General features: G+C 40.1%; 2 protein-coding genes across 21 annotated transcripts in view; one reads left to right on the top strand and one right to left on the bottom strand.

Annotated features, from left to right (window-relative positions):
- C13H4orf51 (chromosome 13 C4orf51 homolog) overlaps nucleotides 1-19744 on the top strand; it is a 102052-nt gene extending 82308 nt beyond the window's left edge. For 3 of the 10 annotated variants that reach the window (XM_072773503.1, XM_072773504.1, XM_072773502.1), the window contains 4 exons: nucleotides 8332-8510; nucleotides 9995-10161; nucleotides 13249-13342; nucleotides 18325-19744. In XM_072773503.1, the coding sequence (XP_072629604.1) occupies nucleotides 8332-8387 (56 nt within the window). In that variant the 3' untranslated portion in view covers nucleotides 8388-8510; nucleotides 9995-10161; nucleotides 13249-13342; nucleotides 18325-19744. The remainder of the gene's footprint in view (nucleotides 1-8331; nucleotides 8511-9994; nucleotides 10162-13248; nucleotides 13343-18324) is intronic. The other 7 variants (XM_072773480.1, XM_072773501.1, XM_072773481.1 and 4 more) reach the window with 5 other exon arrangements.
- ZNF827 (zinc finger protein 827) overlaps nucleotides 1-21528 on the bottom strand; it is a 169246-nt gene that overhangs the window by 36905 nt on the left and 110813 nt on the right. The gene's annotated exons all lie outside the window — the stretch shown is intronic.

A 21528-nucleotide genomic window follows, 5' to 3' on the forward strand; every position in this document is an offset into this window, starting at 1 on the left:
CAAAGCAGCTGGAACATTAGTTGTCTACACCGACTAGCTTGTCCACTGATGTGGCTTCGTTGTAAGAAGCTGGCAATCCACTGATTCATGAGTTAGCTCAAATCTACCTCAATCCCAGTTTAGCTTTATCTTCATTTCATATCAAATCCTACTTTAGTGGATGGAACTGGAGGATATTACGCTGAGTGAAAGAAGTCCATCAGAGAAGGACAATCATATGGTTTCACTCATATGTGGAATACAAGAAATAGTGAAAGGGATTATAGGGGAAAGGAGGGGCACTGAGTGGGGAAACATTAGAGAGGAAGACAAACCATGAGAGACTCCTAACTGGGAAATACAGGGTTGCAGAACGGGAGGTGAGTTGGGGGATGGGGTAATGGGTGACAGGCACTGAGGAGGGCACTGATGGGATGAGCACGGGGTGCTATACTGTATGCTGGCCAATTGAATTTAAATTTAAAAAATGTAAAAAAAATCCTACTTTCTTTTTTTACTGAAATATAGTTGACATACAATGCTACATTAGTTTCAGGTGTACACACAGAGATTTCACAACTCTGTACATTATGCTACCCTTACAAGTGTAGCTACCGTCTGTCACCATACAGGGTTCTTAGGATACCACTCACTATATCCCCTGTGCTGTATATTTCATCCTCATGACTTATTCATTCCATAACTGGAAACCTGTACCTCCCACTACATCCTTCACCCACTTTGCCCATCACCCCCGCCCCGCCCCAACCCCCCCCCCCCGCCCCGGCAACCAGCTATTTGTTCTCTATGTTCATAGGTCTGATTCTGCTTTTTATTTGTTTATTCATTTGTTTTGTCAAACACCACATTTTAATACTTTGTTAGGGGTGAGGGTACAACTCAAAATTAGATCAAATTAATACATACTCGTTGAGATTTTATTTTATTTTTTAAATATTTTATTTATTTATTCATGACAGACAGAGAGAGAGGCAGAGACAGGCAGAGGGAGAAGCAGGCTCCACCCAGGGAGCCCGACGTGGGACTCGATCCCAGGTTTCCAGGATCATGTCCAGGGCTGCAGGCGGTGCTAAACCGCTGCGTCACTGGGGCTGCCCTCATTGAGATTTTAAAACCAAATGAAATTAATAGATATCTTTGTGCTTAATAAGATAAGGCTAAAAAAAATAAATTAAGGCTCGAATTAGCTGATAAGAAATCAGTTAGCCAGGTGCAGGAACCCTCACGATAATAATGATGTTTAGAGCTCTTAGTGGTACTATGTTAAAGACTGTTCTGAGTATTCTACATGTATTACTTCAGGAATCCTTACCATAACCCTGTGAGTTAGAGATTATCATCATTAACAATTTACAAAAGGAGGAAATCCAGGCACAAAGAGTGGAAATAAACTTGCTAAAATCAACTCAGCTAGCAAGTGGCAGAGCTAAGATTTGAACCCTGGTGGTTTAGCTCCTGCCCTAGTACTGCCTCTCATGTGATTTAGGATTAATATAACAGAGTGAAAAACCAGGCCACGGTGGACACCATCGTAGTCTATGACCTCTATCCTCACCAAAGGCCAACTGGAATTATTAAGCAGTCTCTGGGTTCCTTGACCTTGAATTAACCTAAGACAAGATACTTGAGGCAGAGACAGCTAGCTGTCCTCCAACATCCATGGGTTTCTTCTTTCTTTAATAATAAAGGCACCTCAGAGTTTTAGCTGGACACGCGGCTCCATAACAAAACAGTCAGTCTTCCTAACGGGTAGCTATAGCCATGTGAGCAAGCTCTGGACAAGAGGATGAGCAGAAGTGGTGTGCACAGCCTCCAGATCTCGCCCTTAAAAGGGGATCATGCCCTTGACTTCCTTCTTGCTTCCCTGCTATTTATGATATGGATGGGATGGTGGGCACTGGAGCTGTCATATTGGACCATGAGATGGAAACCGTGTGCCAAGGACGGCAGAACAAGATAGAAAGCAAGAGCCTGAGCACCCTGATGCCACACAGTAACCCCGCACTGATTCTGCTCTGGCTGCTACATTAAGAGAAAGATAAACTTCTACTGGTTTTAAGCTACTGTTATTTGGCCTTTTTACAGGCAAAACTTTATCCTAACAAATACACATAATGTCTTGGATCATTTAAAGTATGTTCAGCTAGTTTATGGTGTGTACGACTCTCAAACTGTTTCCTGAGATTTTAATGATAATTCATGAACAAGATCCTGTCATGTTTAATGCTTGTTTTTCATACTACTGATCTACTGAAATAGTGTCAAAATTGACCAGTTGTTTATTATGGAACAAGTGCAAGTGTTAATAGAGCTATTAAATAACCAAACTGTCATTTAGAAACATTAAAATTTTTCTAGAAATACATGTTTTACACACAGTTGAAGTGGTATCATTTAATTTGTATATCTGCTCAATGAGCTTAAGCTTTCAACATGCCCTTTGTACACATCTGCTAACTCCTAAGGCAGAGTTTCTACCTCAGCCCTATTGATATTTTGGGCCAGATAATTCTTTGTTATAGAGTCTGTTCCACACATGGTAGGATGTTTAGTAGCATCGCTGGCTTCTACCAAACAGATGCCGGTGGCATCTCTCCCCTTAGTCATGACAATGAAAAAAAATATCATAGACTCTGCTAGCTGTCCTCTGGGAGGCAAAATCACCCCGAGTTAAGAACCCTACATTTCATGTATCGCAGGTGGCAGCTTTTGGGAAAGCAGAGATTGTGACTATTTAAATTCTAGCAGGGATCCAGACAGGTAGATCCTTAATATACTTTTTCATGAGAGTGGTGCCCTGGTGATTGCCAGGGGCAAGGAGCATGAGCTGATTATTATTTTTCAAATTAAGTTTACCAAGCATTCAATAAGAAAATTCACAGGGTAGTCAAAAAGTCAGAGGCATAATTCCAAGCACATTTAACTATTAGCCCAACTTCCTCGATCCAAGGTTAAGATGGAAATAATTATGTGAAGTAAAAAAAATAATAACCCTCTGGATGAAGAGAATTCTTTTATAGAAACTCTAATAACAGTTGAAAATCTGACCCTTCAGAATTGAGAGCATTGCCCTATTCAGCTTCCAGTTTCTTTTAGCCTCTATATGTTGCGAGCACCGTATTTTCACATATTTGGATATTATGTATATGTAATAAGTGAGAATGATTTGCAGGTATTGTCAAACATGTAAGCTTTTTTAGCCCTACCAGTCAAGTTTTTCTACCTTGATACCTCTCAGAATACTTAGCATTGAATCTATTTTGGCGAATGGAACTTTGCTAAGTTCCATGGGATCTACTCATTCAAAGCGAATAATAGCTTCAAAAATCTCTTTCCCATGAGAAAGTGGGGGAAGAAATGTACTCTGAACTGATACATCAGGCCTGTCACCTGTGGAATTCTGGGGGTGAGGTGAGGGAAAAGCTGTCACCTTGAATTTCTTTTGGATCACTACACTCATCAGGAAGGTCCCCAGCACCTTTGGCATAATTGCTGATTGTCAGGGTGTGGGAAGCCCATCAATTTGATGTTCATTTTCATCAACAAAGCAGAAGTAATGCCCCAAGGGTGGGATGAAAATGACATTATGTTTTAATTGAAAGAATTCTCTCTTTTGCTGATTTCTGGAGTGGGTGGAATCCAAGACCTATCTTCTTTTCTCTTTCAGTATTACATATGCTTTTAAAATCTTAGCTCATTACTGCAATCCATCATTTCTGGCAAACAAAAACTTCCATTAATTCAATCTGAGCATTTTACCCTTCATGGAGGTTGGGAGTGGGGGGTGGAAGTGGCAGGAGCGGAGATCTGCTATTCATAGGAAGAGATTATTTCCAATAATGGAAATTAAAGGCAACACACTGGGGAGAGGGGGTTAATTATCCCTTATCTAACACATGAATAAGAAGGAAGGCTGGGCATTGTCATAGCTACCTATATCCAAGGTACAAAACCAGACTAGTTTCAGGTACTAAGGACCCTAATAGTTCAATTAATGACAGAACTTTAAACATTTCTTCTATCATTTTCCTTCCACTTAAGTCCACTTTGACATTACTTTGAGATTTTGAAAAGCCATTCAGAAACATTTGTTCTTCAATGAAATTCACTCAAATGTAAAATCATTACTTTCTCTTTCTTACCTAGATACAAAGCCAAATATTACCAGACCACACTGGGAAAGGGTTTGATTTCTTTTGTTTTGTTTGTTTTTAGTACAGCAGGGCACAGCTTCAAATTAACTGCAAATTCTGATTCTGGAGTGATTATTTCACTACAATTATTTCACTACAATTATTTCAATACAAATGGGAATTCGGATCCACAAGGTGTTTGGCACAAACCAGCCTGCTGAGTCAAAACCAAAGATGGTAGTTCTGGGATTTGCCAGAAGGGAACTCAAAGGTGAGAGAAGACTCTAGGTATCCTTATAGCCCAGTGATGTCTGAATGTCCAGTTGTGACCCACTGGCAGATCGTGAAATGACCTTAGTGAGTGGGTCTCAACCAGTATAGAGAAATGGTGAAATAAAATTGGATAGATTAGAAAATGTTACATATGGTACATATGTAAAGATTGTTTGATTTATTAACCAACCAATCTCTCTCTGTATATTTTATATTGTCATTTAGCACATAGAAACACACACTCATGTATAAACATGAAATTTACTCTGGGCTTTTGTCAAAAAAGCTTGAAAGATATACCATCTCAGTACATCATTCCACTTACTTTATTATGATAAAGTCTCTTAAGAGTCCAACTCTATCAAAACTGGTACATAAAAAAACAAATATCCTTTTCCTAGTGCAGACTTACAGGTCTTTCTTCCAGAAATTTCTTTAATCCTGCCTACCTCGGCAATTTAAAAAAAAAAAAAAAAAAAAAGTGAGCCCAAAGCTTGTTACCACCTGCAAGAGGGTAAGAAAATCACTTCTTTGCTAGGAAACAGTGTATCAGAATCACTTCCTAGTTCTCAGTTGCACAAACCAAGAGTCATGTTGGAATCCAGCTGTTTGCAAAAGGATTTGGAAAGTGTTATGGATGTAATCTGAGAGGAGTTAATATCATCTCTAGAATGCTGACCACAAAATCTGACCTGTGAGGCGTCTTCTCTGCCTTCCTTCTGAGCAGAGAGTTTTTCCCAATTCATCAAAGGATTCCTTATGAATCAGTGTATATGACTCCCCAAGACTCTAAGAATGTAATAGAGTCAGCGGTATCATTTAGCTTGAGCCAGTAATGATTTCCCAAAGGTCTAACTGCAGGTTTATCCCAGTTCCCCAATAAAACAAAAATGACTTCAATGCATTCAGTGTGCTAAGCACACAGGAACATCCTGGTTGGGTTATTTATGCAAACAACAACAACAAAAATCCACTTTCTCAAAATGGTTGCAGTTATCCTTAAATTCATTTCTTTTTATTATGACTTGTTCTAATATATGGCGTGTTACCCTGAAGAAGGGCCACCATTGCGAGGGTACAACTAGTTGACTAAAACTTCCATTTTTTAGCTATAAAATCTTTTAGGTAGAAATTTCTGTTTAAAATTGCAAAGCCCTTTTAGAGATTTTTGACCAGTGTGCTCTCGTTTGGAACAAGGAAATGCACATGCACACACACAAATGAAAATGGACCTCACTGGACTACCAACTGGTAAAGGTTTGTCTCTACACCCTCTTCCCTTGCTCCAGTGAATTTTGAAGCTTGCTTGCATCGTCCTGGAGGAAACTGCAATTCATACTTACTCTCTAGCCCCATATTAAGTAGTCAACCTCATAGCTTGCCAGCAAGGAGTGGACTGTTTATTTTATCATTGAAACATATTATCTCACTCCCTATCTCAGCAAACTGTCTCTGAATGGGTTGGCTGAAAAATGGTATGGCAGTAGGTCTAGACTAGAGAATCACCTATTCTATTCTGATGGCAAACAAAACAAAACAAAACTCCCAAAACCACTTTAAAATGTAGTGGCTGAAAAATATTTTTGTATAACCAAATCTTGAAAAATCTATGAAGAAGCTACATTTCCTCAGATATTATGGATAATAAAATATTTTTTATTTTTATTTTTTAAGGATTTTATTTGAGAGAGAGGGTGAGCAAGAGAAAGCACAAGCAAGGGGGAGCAGCAGAGGCAGAAGTAGAAGCAGACTCCCAGCCGAGCAGGGAGCCTGTTGCAAGGCTCCATCCCAGGACCCTGGGATCACGACCTGAGCTGAAAGTAGATGCTTAACTGACTAAGCCACCCAGGTGCCCCAACAAAATATTTTTTAAAAAGGGATTTCAGCATCTGAGGTGATAGGTGAGATGTGGCATATATGCCAAAAGGTTGTCTTGAAACTGCATGCCTCAGTGATGGTGGTAGTGATCTTACTTAGTAATAAGGTTTTTGATAATTTAGTAGTTGGTGGTCTTTCTAAGAATGGAAGACAAAGAAATTCCTTATGCAATACTATTTCCACGAATGGGGCAGAGGCGAATCCCCCACTGCAAAAGATTCATACTATGGTGCTAGCAAATATGAGTTCTTCTGATCGTCAGTAATGCATGTATATAACAAATATTTAGGAATTCTGTTGTAAATAATGAATTTGTTTGTCTACACAATATAATTGGGTATAACATTTGTAAAATGCCATCATTAGTGGTTTTAGGATTGTAAATCTCATCTTCATTGCCAGAACTGGCAAAACGAACATATACAATAGCCTCTAGGCACACTTTGTAAGCATCTGTTAGAGTAATTTGCAGTTTTATTGGTGAATTCACAGTTCCCTGACATAGCTCTTTACAAATAATACTGGAGCAATTCTTATGTGAAGCTAAAGTCACCTTTCTTATGAAGGCATTCTCTTTTCTACAATGAATTCTAAATAATGAATTTGTCTTGTTTTAAAAAATTTCTGATTTCAAATTCTGTAACTTTCTGAGCCTTTTTATTAGGTCGAGTTTTGCAGCCTTTTTCCAATAAATATTCAGTTAAATATCTAGATAGCCATTTTTAAATAATTGAGAAAGAACATCAAAATGTCAACCAAACATAATAGAAATCTAATCTCTTTTAAAATAACTTAATAGTAAGAAAGATTAAATGAGGCAAATACCAGGCAACACTTACTATCAATAATTAATTATTAAAAGGATATGCACAGATTCTACCCACTATAAAAATAATACTCAGCAAATTAAATTAACTCTCTTTGCCTCTCTTATCTTTCTGTAGGGCCTCTCTGTTTCCACTAAGCCCTTCAGGGGACTTTATTTGGGCTTTAAAGATTAAACAAGAAAGAGTCGGATTAACTCTTTAAAATGGAAGTGAGATTATGCCATTTCTCTGCTCTAAACATTCCACTGGTTCCTGGCATACTTGCACTAACAGCCCAAGTCCCCGCTATTCACCATGAAGCCCTCCCTATAAGCCGTTCTCCTTTATTTCCCTCCAGCCTTGCTTCTCCTCTGGCTGTCACTTCTCCTGCCAAATTCGCCCTCCCCTCAGGCCTTCAGGTTACTGCCCCCTTTACCCTGAACACTCTACCCCACTTGGTGTATGGTGCGACAAGACTTGCTCCCACGCTTGCTGCAGGTCTCTGCTAGACACCTTAGGGAGAGCTTTCTCCACCACCGCACCCCCTGCCCACCTTGCTTAGTTTTCCTATGGTGTTATTATATATTACATATAAATATATATAACATGTTTTTAGGGATGTTATTATATATGTGTGTGTGTACATAATTATATACACTCTGTGTAATTATTTGCTTATTGTTTACTTCTCTCCCTTAAGTGTATACCCCATAAGGACAGAGACTTCGTTTTGTTCACTGCTGGTCCTCAAGACCAAAAAGTACCTGGTATATAATAGCAGCTTCTTAACTATTTGTTGGATGAGTGAATGAACTTTCTTTTCATCCCACTGGTACATACCTCTCACCATGGCTTCTCACACTGTTTACCGGATATTTAATGATACTCAGATCCTTTTATTTTTATTACATTATTGTTGTTATTATTTTTTAAGTGGTGCTCCACACCTAGAGTGGAGCCCATTGTGGGGCTTGAACTCATGACCCTGAGATCAAGACTGAGCTGAGATCAAAGAGTCGGACCCTTAACTGATTGAGCCACCCAGGCGCCCCTAACTCAAATCCTTTTATACATCATCCTCATTTCATAACATCTCGTTGTCCCTCAACCCTGATGGAACAGAATGCAAGCCAACAGAAGGGGAGGGTCAGTGTACCTGTCTGTAGCCACTGAGAGTATCCTTGTAATTGACTAAAAAGATATAATAGAAATGTGAATGCTCATTGTTGTTGTTTTGGTAGAACTCCTGAAAATCTCCTCCAGAGCAGCTATCATGTTATTAATAATGCCTAAATGAATGACATTTATGAGGCCAGCAGTGTGATGCAATTCTCCAGTGAAGTGTTCCCTGAAACACTATTTCCACGGCCAAGTTAAATAAGATAGTGTGCAGTTCTGCTCCAACAGTGGGTGCCCTAAGGTAAATTTAATTCATTAATCTTCCTTGTAAGGTTCAAAATAAGTAACCATCCTGAAGCTCTAACTGGTCCTCAAGTGAGCTGAGTAAGTACCCAAACCAAAATATATATTTAAATGAATGTGGTCATATACGAATTTCACATGAGGGCTCCAGCTCTTTGTTAGTAACTTGCAGGATATTTAACAGAATATTTTAGAAATGACTCTGCCAATATTTGTCATTGTAACACAAGACGTTTAGGAGCCTTCAACAAGACTCATCTTGGGTGTGACCATAATTATTAGAGTATAACTTAAAGCACGGTGAACCTTCTCTCTGCTCCTTAACACCTTACTCCCTCTAATAAATTAGTTTTCTTTCTTTATAAAAGTGTTCCATGGTGATGATAGAAAATGAGAAGAACAGACAAGTGGAAAAAAAATAAAAAGGAACACAACCACAGATCCATCACCACTCAAAGACAACTGCTATGAACATTTTGGTGAACTTTCATTTTTATTCCTTTTTCATGTCCAAATGCCTTTTTAAAAAAAAAAAACATTAATTACTATGAAAGGCATGTAATTCAAGGCAAGTCTTAGTATGACACCAGTGATGATATTTTTAAAATACCACATTTTCGAGTGATAAAAGTAACAGTTGGGAGATAGACCGGAGTGCTTTAAAAATTAACATTTTTCATAAAAATGAAAACCAATTTGGCCAAAAATAGTGTCAAAAATAACTTTCACATACCGAAAGCATGCCTACATGTTAAAAGCATCTGCAAGAGTACACATTTTTTTTTTCTGAGTAAAATTTTCCCCTGCTATTCTTTTGGCATGTACCTACACAGTACATACAAAATTAGTGAGCAAGAAAATAATTGGTATGAGTCATTTTGCCTGAAAGACAAAATACTTACCTAAAATCCATATAACCAATTAATTCCTGCTGCCATCCTCTAGCAAAAACTGACAGCCAGAGTTTGGACTTAATCTTTTTCTGTAAATCATTCTCCCTTTGGGCTGTCTGACTCCCTAAATTATTCTGTTTCCCCAGCCTTTTTCTCATTTCTATAATACAGCTGATTTCCCAGATAACCTCACCACTGCCTTTCCCGGGACCCACCCATTCATGAATCTTTCAAACCAAAGTCCCTGAGCCTAATTCCATTCAAGTTAAAAGAGAAGCAACCGATTGAGTGACTCATTCCTGGATACTTTAGGCAGGAATTAGATTCTGCAGATGGATGAGTCATTTTGACTGGAAAGCCTGGATGGGAAAAAGTACCCAAGGGTGCGTGTAACAGAGGATGGGGAAATCGTGAAGGTAGTAGGTGCCAATAAACACAAGGCATTGAAACAGTATGCCTTACTTAGTCTGAGGTGCTTTTGATATCCTAAGATGGGTTCTACTTCCAAACACCACTTACAAGCTTTTTTTCCCTTACATTTTCAACTCTTCTAGCTTAAAATATTTCCATTCATATTTGTTGCTTTTAGGTAAAAGTCTAACATTTTTGCTGGGGTTGCATTTTAATGTGGTTCTGCAGAAGCTGATCTCCTTGTCCAAAGCTCCACATCCTTATGACAGAAACTTCCAGAAAGATCTGGTGTCAGGCATTCAGCACCAGAACATACAAGATAATCTCTCCTTGTTCAAAATGAAGGTAGCTTGTTGATGTTTTCTGATTATAAAAATAATATATGTTTATTGTAAAATAGAAGTCCATAAAATACAAGTAAAAATCACTTGAAATCCTAAGTAGACAGAAACAGCAATTAATATTTCTACATTTATCCTTCCTGAGTTTTATATACTATGGGATCATACCATTCAAGGGGATTTGTAACCTGCCTTATATTCTCATGAACTGTACAAAACAGTCACTTCACTGGCTTCCAGCTGAGGTTGCTCACTGAAGGAAGGTGGCTGAGAATCACTGCTTTGTCTATTATTTTTAGTAGTGCACTTAATTTACAGATTATTCATTAAGGTTCTAAGTCATATGTGTAAACAACAGATTCTAAAAAAGTGATTTTAACACACACTTCACTTTCTTTAATTTATAGAAGTTATAAAAGTAATGCAAATTAATGGTAAAAACAATAGAACAAAGGATATAAACTGAAAAATAAACGAATACCTCTCCCTTAATATCCCTCTCCACCCAACCCCAGTCCTTTTCACTCCTTGGTGGTAGTCACTGTTAACAGTCTATTGGTTGAGAAATTATCAATGCACATGCAAGCATATTATGTGCACATAAATGCATCACTTCTTTTTTTCTTTTTTAAAAACATAAATGGGATCATGTTACACCTGCTTTATGTAACCAGTTTCTTTTTCTGTTTGTTTTTTCAATCTAACATTATCTCTTGAACATCTTTTTAAATAAAATTCCTACAGATTTCCTTCATTCTTTTTTTAGATCCCTTCATCCTTTTTTTTTTAATGGCTGTGAAGTTTTCCATGCAATGTCCCATGGCTCATTTCATCCACTCCCTACCTATGGACATTGAATCTGTTTCAAATCTCTATGCTGCAAAGCACATCTCTGTCCGTATACCTTACATCTTGTCCATATACTGTAGTGTTACTTATTCAAGTCTATTTGTTGATTAAATTCCTAGAATGCGACATCAGGTTCCAAGCTCACAAAGTAACATGGACCATCAAATTTCTCTGAAACTGTGAGAACACATTTCTTATTTACGTGTTTAATAGAGTTCTCAATGAAGTCTTGCCTTCTGTGAGCCCCACAATGGCTCACAGTAGAAAAAAAGGGAACCAAAGGTTTGAGATGAGATAGGATGCAGAGGCACTAAGAGAGGAGGGAGCTGAGGGCAAGAATGGCTGTGCATGTGAGTTCATTCCAGCTCTAGGAAGGCCAACTCCATGGTCTTTCGAAGAGGCGAAGAGGCGAGGAGAGGGTTGTAAGACCAGAGAGCTCTGCAGCCTGAGAGCTGTAGAAAACAGCTTCTCTCTTCATGTGTAAGAAGCAATGGAAGAAGTGTCAAAAGATTTGTGGAATGTGTTTCCCAGCAAGAGGAAAAAGCCATGTATAATTTTTTAATGATTTGAAAGGGGTGGGGGATGTTTTCATTTCCAGGGAGATTCAGGCCTGAATTCAAATCTGTCTCACACAAAATTTCTCTTTAGTATTTATGAGAGACTCCTATGTGAACTCTTGCCCTATTTGGATCAAAATATAACACTGTCCTTAAATTAAAATAATTTACATTAAAAGAGAAACTCGTTTGATAAAGCAGCTGGCTCGCAGATGGGAAAAACATTCTGTATGAAATAATTCCAGGCTTTTTAATATGAGATTAATGACATAGGGAATTTTATGCCTGGTAAGTTTATTATTACAGGTGAAAATCAGTGTAATAATAACAGTAATTCAGCTACTGGCCTTTCACATCAAACCATCTAAACTCTTCTTGTACTTCCATTTCCACTCTCTGACTTCAAAAATGCTGCCCTATAGTTTCTTTGGTGGTTGAAAGTTAGATCTATATCTAAGGTGAAAAAAAATGAATGCAACAGCACAGAAATCTTTCTCTTGTCAAGCTAAACCATTTAATTCTAAAAAAGAGAGTTACATCATGGTAGTGTGCTACTCACATTAGATAGAGAGACCAACTATATTTGGAAAGGGTTTTACTGCACATCTTATATTTATAAAGGGATCCATTTTTATCTGTAGTCAAAACCAGATCTGTGTTATAATCAAAGCCTTATCAGATCTCTCCTTCGAACATTTAATACTAGTTCTTACAAACAGCATGGTTTTTCAACAATATGTTTTTGTCCTATGATTTGATGGGCAACTATATTAGGTGCTAGCTTCTGGGAGATAGAATGATTAACAAGACTGTTTATGCCCATCAAAGAGCTTGCAGTTAATCAAGAAGGTGATGAGTAAACAGGGAATTCTGAATATCCAAGGATATCAAAGAAAGTGGTGGCTAATCCAGTTTTGGAGTGGCAGGGAATGATTTCCAAAGAAAAGAGACTCTTAAAAAAAAAAAAAATCCAAAAAACCCAAACCAACAGGTAGTGTCCAGGAGAGTGTGTGTGCAAAAGTTAGGCTTTCTCCAGAGGGGAATGGAAGCCAACAGGGCTGAGAGTGACATGATGAGATCCACTTTCTAGAAAGAGCATGACTGCAGAATGGAGAGAAGGGACTGGTGGGGGTGACCCTGGACAAAGCAAGATCAATCAGAGGCTGCTATAATCCAGAGGACCAATGCTGGAGACTTGAATGAAGTTATTGGTGGTTGGGACTGAAAGAGAAGAATGCATTTAGGAGAGAGCTGTGGGGGAGAATCCACTCCGGGGGAAAAGTAACTGAGCAGAAGTGGAAGGAGAGGAAGAGGTAATCATGAGAGACAGTCCGCTAATACATCATCATCAATGATGGCCGTTACCGCTTCAATGCCTGCCTTTCCACTGCCAGCACCTGCATATGTTTCCAAGGGCTCCTCTGGTCCCTGAGGCCTGCTCTGTCCTCCTGTGTAGGAGGCCAGAGTACTGGGGAGTTGACTCTTGAGAGTAGGTTTGACTGATGGATGACTGACCACATAAATATCCTGGCTCTCTGACCTCCCGGGGAGGAAAGCTGAGGTGGGCACCCTCCAGTGCTTCCCAGAAGTTAACTCTAATTGTCCATAGAAGGTGACCTGTGCGATGACATTCCCTTTACTAACTGCCTTCCTTTCGTTGGCTCTCTTCCCTATTCCTCTCCCAGGGCTTCCTGTATCACTTGCTAGAAAACAACACTTGAATCTTTGTCTCAGGATCTGCTTCTAAGGAAACCCAAACACATGGTGTCCAACCTTCAGGTTTGTGTCATGGTGGGTGACGATGATGATGCTATCCACCAAGAAAGAAAACCGCAGGATAGAGAGGAGGGCTTTAATCAATTAACAAACCAATAAACTGATTAATTATTTTTGGAAGGGTCAGGGGAAATGTTATGCTTAGTCTGGGACCCGTTGAGTTGGAAGAGCGTGAGGGACTTCTGCACGGGATATCGCAATTGAACTCTAGCAGATGGTACAGGGAACCAAATATCATTAAGCAAATTCAACTACCCATACTTTTGTGCCTCAAGTTGACTTTTCTTTTCTGGATGATAGGTGGACAACAGAAATGATAAGTACTTGGAAATGGAAAGATGCTTCATGAGGGAGAACTGCCAAAAAATGAAGCCCCACTGTCATTCCTGTAACGACATCAAGAAAGGGTTGGGGTGTGATGTGGGGGTGTCCTTCTTATCATGGAGAAGCATTCATTTGGCCTACATATGGAATACAGAATGGCTTTGTTTCAATGAAAATACGTGGTCTAGTTTGCACTGACTGTTTTTTCTACCGGGGTTACTGGAGGGCAGCGGCTGCGCTGCAAAGAAATAAACACAAAGTAGAAATTGCATGAAATGAGAATATGTATTTTTGATATAGCAAAGGAATGGAAGAACATATTGTAGATACAGAAAAGGCCTTGCAGATTGAATTAGCCGGTCCCAAACAGAAGCCAGAGGTTACTACATTCCAATTTTTAAACAAATACTCTTCATCATCCATTACACATTCTTGAGAATTTGGCCTTTTATTCATTCTTGAGGCACCTCAATAGTCTTTGCAAAGTAAAAATCATGGCTACAAGGCACAGCCAAGGCCTTATAAATGGTGTGCAGAAAATTTTATGTGAGCACATACACATCTGCTGTGCTCTCAGGAACACACTCGGCCAGGGCCAAAGTGGCCACGGCCCCCAGGGCTTTTGGCTGTTACATTCCCCACAAAGAACAAACATGAAAGTGTTGATGATTATCTTCAGTACCAAGTGATTCAACCCCTGTGCCATGTGGGCAGAGATAAAGAGGCTTAGCCAAACAACCACAGTTGTTTTTCTTTTCTCCCCCTGTCTTCATGGCTCTTGATAGATAGCTCAAGTGAGGCATCCAAACTGGGTACAAATTTCTCCTTGGCAAAGCTTACCACCCTTAAAAAACCGTGGGCCTACACTTTAGTGTGTGAACCCCACAAATGCTGGTCTGCAGAGACCCCATTAGTTGTAGTTTTGAGAAGGGCTAACTGTGATACAAAGTTGACAGTGCCTGATGCAAACACTTTTCTCTACAAGGAGTTTTGAATGGAGTCCATAGCTCTCTTTTGAAATTTGCCCACGTTCTAAGACCAAACTAGGCTGGTGAGGGACAGACGGGGCTAGTTGTGAGCACATCTCTTTTAGCCTCAAATAACATTATCTGGATCAGGAAGATCCATCACAATGAAAACTTCCCCCCTCTGGTAAACAGCTGGACAGACTACAGTTCATCTACTGCAAGTACATCAAAGAAGTGCTATAAACCGTACAGAATAGCTTTCCAATTTGAAACACAACAGGAATCAGATCTATCAGCCTCCATGTCATTTAGTTCAGGGCAATAAGTTCGTGCTACAAATGGAAATGTTCCTGCAGACTAAAAGGTGGATAATTGAAAGGATGCTGTCCTCATCATCATTGTCGTAGTCTCTGAAGTGAAAGTGCACTCAGATTGATGGCTTGGAGGTGACCGCTTGGCATGGAGACCCACCTATTTGTGAATAAGCCAATTAGCCCTAACAAATGCAGAAGTACTGTCAGAGCACACAGCTTGGTGAATTTTCACAAAATTACATATGCATGCAATCAGCAGCCAGAGAGAGAAACAGAACATCCTAGCTTCCTAGAAACCCTTCTTGTGTCCCCCAATTCTTAGTGGGAGGGGTGGAATTTCAGGGACAGAGACTCCTGTTTTTCTTCGGTCCTGACATTCTAGTTTGGGCCCTACAAAGAAAATAAAGGCACCTGGGCTGAAGTTCCAGATGGCAGAGTTTTTGAAAAAGAAGGGATATGGAAGAAGCTTGGAGGCCTTCTACTCTCTTTCTCCTGGAAACTGGACTAGAATTACACCTGGGTTCTCCCGATTCCCAGTCTAGAACTTTTTCTTCCACACTGCTGACCAGATCCCCACTACCTTCAGTGCTACGCGTTTGATTTAATCAGGAGGGTTTTTACAGTTTCCTGAAACTATTTCTATGGCTCAGGTGCTCTTAAAAATTACTGAAAATAAACAATAACTCTTTCTTTAGTTTTTGTAACTGAAAGAAACATTTTAAGGGACTATGATGACCAGATATCTCAGTATTAAAGGAAGATAGAAAAGAGAGAAATGGAAGGGAAGAGGACAAAATTAGAATTACATGGATAAACAGTATATTCTTATCTTAACTTCTTTGAAATATCTTGCTAAAAGGACTACTTTTTACTCCTGGTGAAAAGAGGGCAATCCACCAGTGATACTTCAAATGCCAAGTGTGGGTATGTGTGAGCAAACACTGTAGAGACATGTTCCTTTTGCTCACTGCCAGACACCTCACCTGACTTAGGTGGCATGGTGGGCAGGAAGAGAATGTATCGTGCAGTTCTGGGTTGGAATTCCAGTGCTGCCACTCCCCAGTGGCACGACTTTGTACAAGCTATTAAATCTCTCTGCAAAAGGTTCAAACTTCCAGTTATAAGACAAATAAGTCATGGGGATGTTACGTATGGCACGGTGACTATAGTTAACGATACCGTATTGTTGGGTTTTTAAAAAGATTTTATTTAACGATACTGTATTGTTAATTTTTAAGTTGCTATGAGAGTGGATCTTAAAAGTTCTCATCATGAGAAAAAAAATTGTAACTATGTATGGTGATGGATGTTACCTAAACTTACACTGTGGTAATCATTTTACAATATATGTATCAAATCATTATGTTGTATACCAAAACCAGAATCTTATATGTCAATCATATCTCAATAAAACTGGGAAAAAAAGTTATTATATCTCCCTGAACCTCCAGTTAGTCATTGAGATTCCCATGTCTCAATGAGTTGTTTTCAGAATTAAATGCGATGACATATGTCCTGTGCCCTAATAACTCGTGACCCTTGAACAACACAGAGGTGTTAGGGGTGCCGACCCCATGGAGTCAAAAACCTGTATATAAGTTCTGACTCCCCCAAAATGGAAGTACTAGTATCATACTGTTGACCGGTAGCCTTACCAGTAATACACAGAGTCAGTTAACACATATTCTGTATGTTGTATGTACCCTATACTGTATTCTTACAATAAAGTCAGCTAGAGAAAAGAAAATGTTATTAAGGAAATCATAAGGAAGAGAAAATACATTCACAGTTACCATACTGTATTTATGGACAAAAAAAAAAAAAAAAGGCTGCATAGAGGTGGACCTGGGCAGTTCAAACTGTGTTGTTCAAGGGTCGATCATATTAGCTTCCTTCTCTGTACACAAGGAATTGGTGCAGTCAAAACGGGGCTTAAGCTACAAAATGATACACGCCAACAACACTCAACATTCGATTGTTTATCTGTGACTTGCCCTGAATTTAAAAAGAATCTGCTGTGTTTGAAAAAGGATTAAAGAAAACACTTTGCTGTAATGCAGGACAGTTCTGTCTGTCTGTCTGTCTTTCTCTGAGCTGGTAAGTGTTAACGTGAAGGAAGGTAACCTGCACCTCTCCTAAGCCAGCAGTCTGAAGGCAGCTCTCCCTGTCTGGCCAGTAGCAGGACAGGCTGACATCAGCCCCGGTGGCACTCAATGCAAGGCTGGCTTTCCTAGGCCTCAGCCAAGTGTATGAGGTGCTACCACTTGTATTAGATTGACGGGCAGAAAGGAGGGTGGAAAATCAATCGAGAATTGGCCTGGTGACAAGGCCAGCCGCTCCAAACCAAACCAGTCTTTTAACTTTAACAGCCAATCCCGATCGGCAGGGCAAGTCCTGCAAGGGACTAAACTTTCCCCATGTTCTTTACGTCTTGCTTCTGTGTCCTAAACAACGACGACCACCACCACCACCACCACCACCAAAAGTGGTGTTTTCTTTTTAAGGGGCGCTGGCAGGTAATGAGGGTGGGGGTTTAGAAATGTAATTGTTTTTACCTTGTGCATTGTCTGGCTCTAAGCTCCATCTGAACTATCAACCAGAAGCATCAGTGGCTCCAAGCTCCGTGAGAGAATTCCGCGGAGACCCACATTTCCCTTCACACTCGCTCTGCTTCTGCTTTTGTTTTTTGGCTTAATACAGAGCAAACATACTGTGCCTTCAGAATCATAATAAAACAGAATCGAAGCTCCACATTGTCTGAAAGCGGGGCTGAGACAGAAGTGCTGCTTCTGGAAGGCCGCCGGGCAAGCGGGGAGTGGCTGCCGGGGGACAGTAATCCGCTCCCGACACGGGGCACCCCGAGAGCACCTGCCTGGCCGCGCCGTCTTTCCTCTACGAATGTAAACCTTCTACACAGTGAGACAACTGCAAGTTAGACAAAATACGTTAGACGATACGCCGCCTGGAATTTCTATCTCCTCCCTAATAGGAAAGCTCCGCTGTTTCTTTTGTAAAATCACCATCGGCATCACAACACCCAGGGCGCACCCAGTCATCTATTCGTGGCTTTAAGGATATTTGGTGCCCACATCCCTCCAGCAGAAAGTGACAGCAGCTTTTAACTCATTTTATTAAGGACTCTGGGTGTTACCTCTGCCTAAGACATTCACAGCAAGTAAAAATGTTAGGTCTTGGCACGTGAATAATCTCTGGTTCTCAGGAAAGTCAGTCTAGAAATAGTGGCACCAACGAAGGCCAGGACACCGTGAAGCTCTTGTGTTTATTCTGTTTCTCTGGGATGGTGGCAGCTGTGTGTCTCAGATACCATCTGCCGGAGGCAAATGCCTAGTTAACTGTGCTATTCTCGATTTCTTCACAGACCATGGTCCTACCCACCTCTCCCCACTTTGCTACCCCCCACACTGCTTGCCTCGTTCTCCATGGGCCTGAGGCACGATCGCAACACGCTGGATGGATGCCTCTGGTCTGGAGCTGTGGGGCCTACGGGGTGCTCTGTGGCATACCTCCTCTGCTCCAGGGTCCGACTCCATAGGTATTTGGAAGAGAGCTACATCCTATTGACTGGAGGTTCATAAATACATACCAATACATATTGCTGAATTAATGCTATGGGTCGTCAGCATTTGCAAAGGACTTCTTAGATTGGAACGAGGCATGTTAGACCTCACTGATTAGGGTGTCTCCTAACTGGGAATCTGAGACCATTCTTTGGGACGATATTTATCTTTGCATTCTCTCTCTCAAAAGAAGAAGTTTGTTAAGTAAATAAAGAATAAAAATAATATTTTAATGGTAATGGTTAAACTGTTGAAGATTTTGAAGGACTGTGAGGCTTTTATTTACACACTAACAACAAGTTATATTGGTTTCCCCAATTCTGCACAGAAACTATTGCTCCCTAATTCCACCTGCCTAGGATAAAGCTAACTAGTCTCCCAAACCAGTGAGCTAGCCCTTTGTCTGCCTCTCCTACCCACCTCTTCCTTTTCTCCTTAACCCAGGCCCTTGTTAATAATGCCGCCTTAGTGAGAGAACATCCCCATTGGACGCTTCCTGCCTGCCGTATCTCCAATGACTTAGCAATCTGCTGCCCACTAAGTCTTCCAAAATGTTCTATAAGAATCCACGACTCTTATACCTTTGAACCTTCAGTTCTTCAGCTGTAGCTTTAATTTCTTTGCTTCCAGCACTGCACTTAGCAGAGCCCTAGAATAACTGTAGGTCCACAGTATCTACCTGAGACTCCTGGGCTCTGATGTATTTGGGGATTCATACTTTTTCTTATTTCAGAATGCTAATATGGTGCCTAAGACATATTTTATGTTAACACCCCAGTGGGCCTTTATAATCAAGCATATTGATATTTCTGTAGCAAAATGTATGAATGTCACCCTTGGCAGTACATAGTCTATAGATAGCCTCCCATTAGGTTTTGCCACCAAGTAACTTATTTAAAAAATTGTGGTTGGAAGAGCTTTTTGGATTTCAGAATTGAGGATAAGAGACTGGGAAGCCCCAGTAGGAATACAGTGGCCATTTACTGCTACCCAGACTTGAAAGAGATGTTTTCTTGAAAAGCCTCCGGAATGCAAGCTCTTGTTAATTCAGATTGGTCTTCCCCACAATTAGTCCACGTTATTGAGGCTTTCCTTACAAAACATGTGTTCAGATTATGAGAACTTTGTGACTACAAGGTTGTCCTGGTCATTTTAAAACTTTTCTAATTTTGATTCCATTTCTAGAGCATTTTCTCACCTTGTTTATTTTTTTAAAAGTCCTTTTTTAGATGTCTACTTTAGCAAATGTAAATATAGTTATTTTGCTTTTCCTTTGCCTAAATGAAGGCTTTTTGAAGTATAGAGTGATTATCTCTCAAAACAGTGGATTTAAGTTTTAAAAATCCCAGTTATGCTGACTTACCACCCAAAATAAAAGTTAACTTTTTAAGTGGGAGTTTATCTAATTTGCAATATGTCTATCAAGCAAACCACAGAAACCCCCTCTATACACAAACACACTGATACCACTCTTTGAGGCCGAGTTGTAACTTGACCAATAAACCCTTCTTTAAAATATAGCCAAGCCAAACATTAAGCCAGCAATGCGGGGTTTGTATATACATCATGGGATGCTGGCTGTATGGGTCACAGCACTCTGACAGGCAGGTCCTAGGCAGTTATTTTGACATTAGAAAGTCACAATCCATCAACTTAACAGCAGGGTGATAATTTGGGGACCAGGGAGATGGCTATTCAAAATGACACTGTGGGAAGTAAACAGTAGTTCAAATAGCCTCAAATGTTTGAGAATGAAGACATCAACTAAGTAAAATTTCTCTCCACCTCAAGAACCAGATATTATGTAATTAATGTGTTTTTGTGTAAGCATGTTATTTATGGTGTTAAAATTAAAAAGTCCTGCAAAGCTAAAAAGCATGGACTCTTTGGGGATGAGAAGAAATGGATCTGTCATTAGAAGAATAAAGGGTGACAAAGAGTTGCCTTCCCCCCACTGTTTGTCACAAACTACTTCCAGTGACCTGTGATACCCCAAGCCAATATTTCATAAGATGCTACTTGGCTCTTTCTGAATTGCAAAACACTCAGATCTCCAGCCATCTGTGACACCAGGCTCCTTGGGTGTGTGGAGGACACTTGGACTTTATTCTTGCAGGAATTCCTGGTCAACAGCCCTGCTGTGAGCTTCTCCTGAACACTCGTAGCTTTGGTCTCCCACACCATCCTGGACAAGTAAATGGGTGGAGAGGCCACAGGGAGCTTCTGAAATTCTCTCAATGGCTGGAATTAAGGTTACAACAACAGGAAGTTTCCTGGCTGTTGCACTGGTGTTAGGGCGTGGGGATGGGAGGCCAGTGAGGAAGATGGGATACAGCACAGTTGGTCCTCAAATGTTCTCATCTCATAATAACTCTGAGAACACACACACAAGCTCTGAGGGTTGGCCACGCTGTTGATAACAGGACAGCAAACACATCCTGCCCTCTACTCTGGAAAGGAGAAATGCTAAGGGAAGAGTGGATAATACATTAATTATGTATTGATGCTGAGATTGCAAAAAGGAGCATTAGATGGATATATATGCAGATACTCTGATTAAGAAGAGAGGCGGAATCCAGGTGGCAAGATTATCTTAATGAGCTGTGCTGCTTCCGTGGAAACCAAAGTGGTCTTTGTGGCCACTCACACCCCACTCGGGTCATGACCTTCCCTGCTGGCGATTAGTTCTCGCCACTGCCCTTCTATATCTTCCTGCCTGCCTGCCTGCCTGAAATACGAACAGCGTGTAAAGCAAATTATTTGCAGGTTATACTTCACTCTTTCAAAGAAAAAGAAATTTGCTATATGAATGAAACATCAGCAGGTAAAGAACAATAAGCTCTGAAAGCAAAAATGAAGCACTTTATTACTGCCTACACTTTACTTTAATAAACTTTTGTGGCTGTTTAAATTGAGTTTCTCCTCTTTTTAAAAACCTAGCTTCATATGAATAACCTCCACATCTAAGCTGAAAGTATCTGAAAATTTACACATTTCAGAGGAGT

The sequence above is a fragment of the Canis lupus genome, chromosome 13 (assembly GCF_048164855.1).
Source record: "Canis lupus baileyi chromosome 13, mCanLup2.hap1, whole genome shotgun sequence".
NCBI classification, from domain to species: Eukaryota; Metazoa; Chordata; class Mammalia; order Carnivora; family Canidae; genus Canis; species Canis lupus.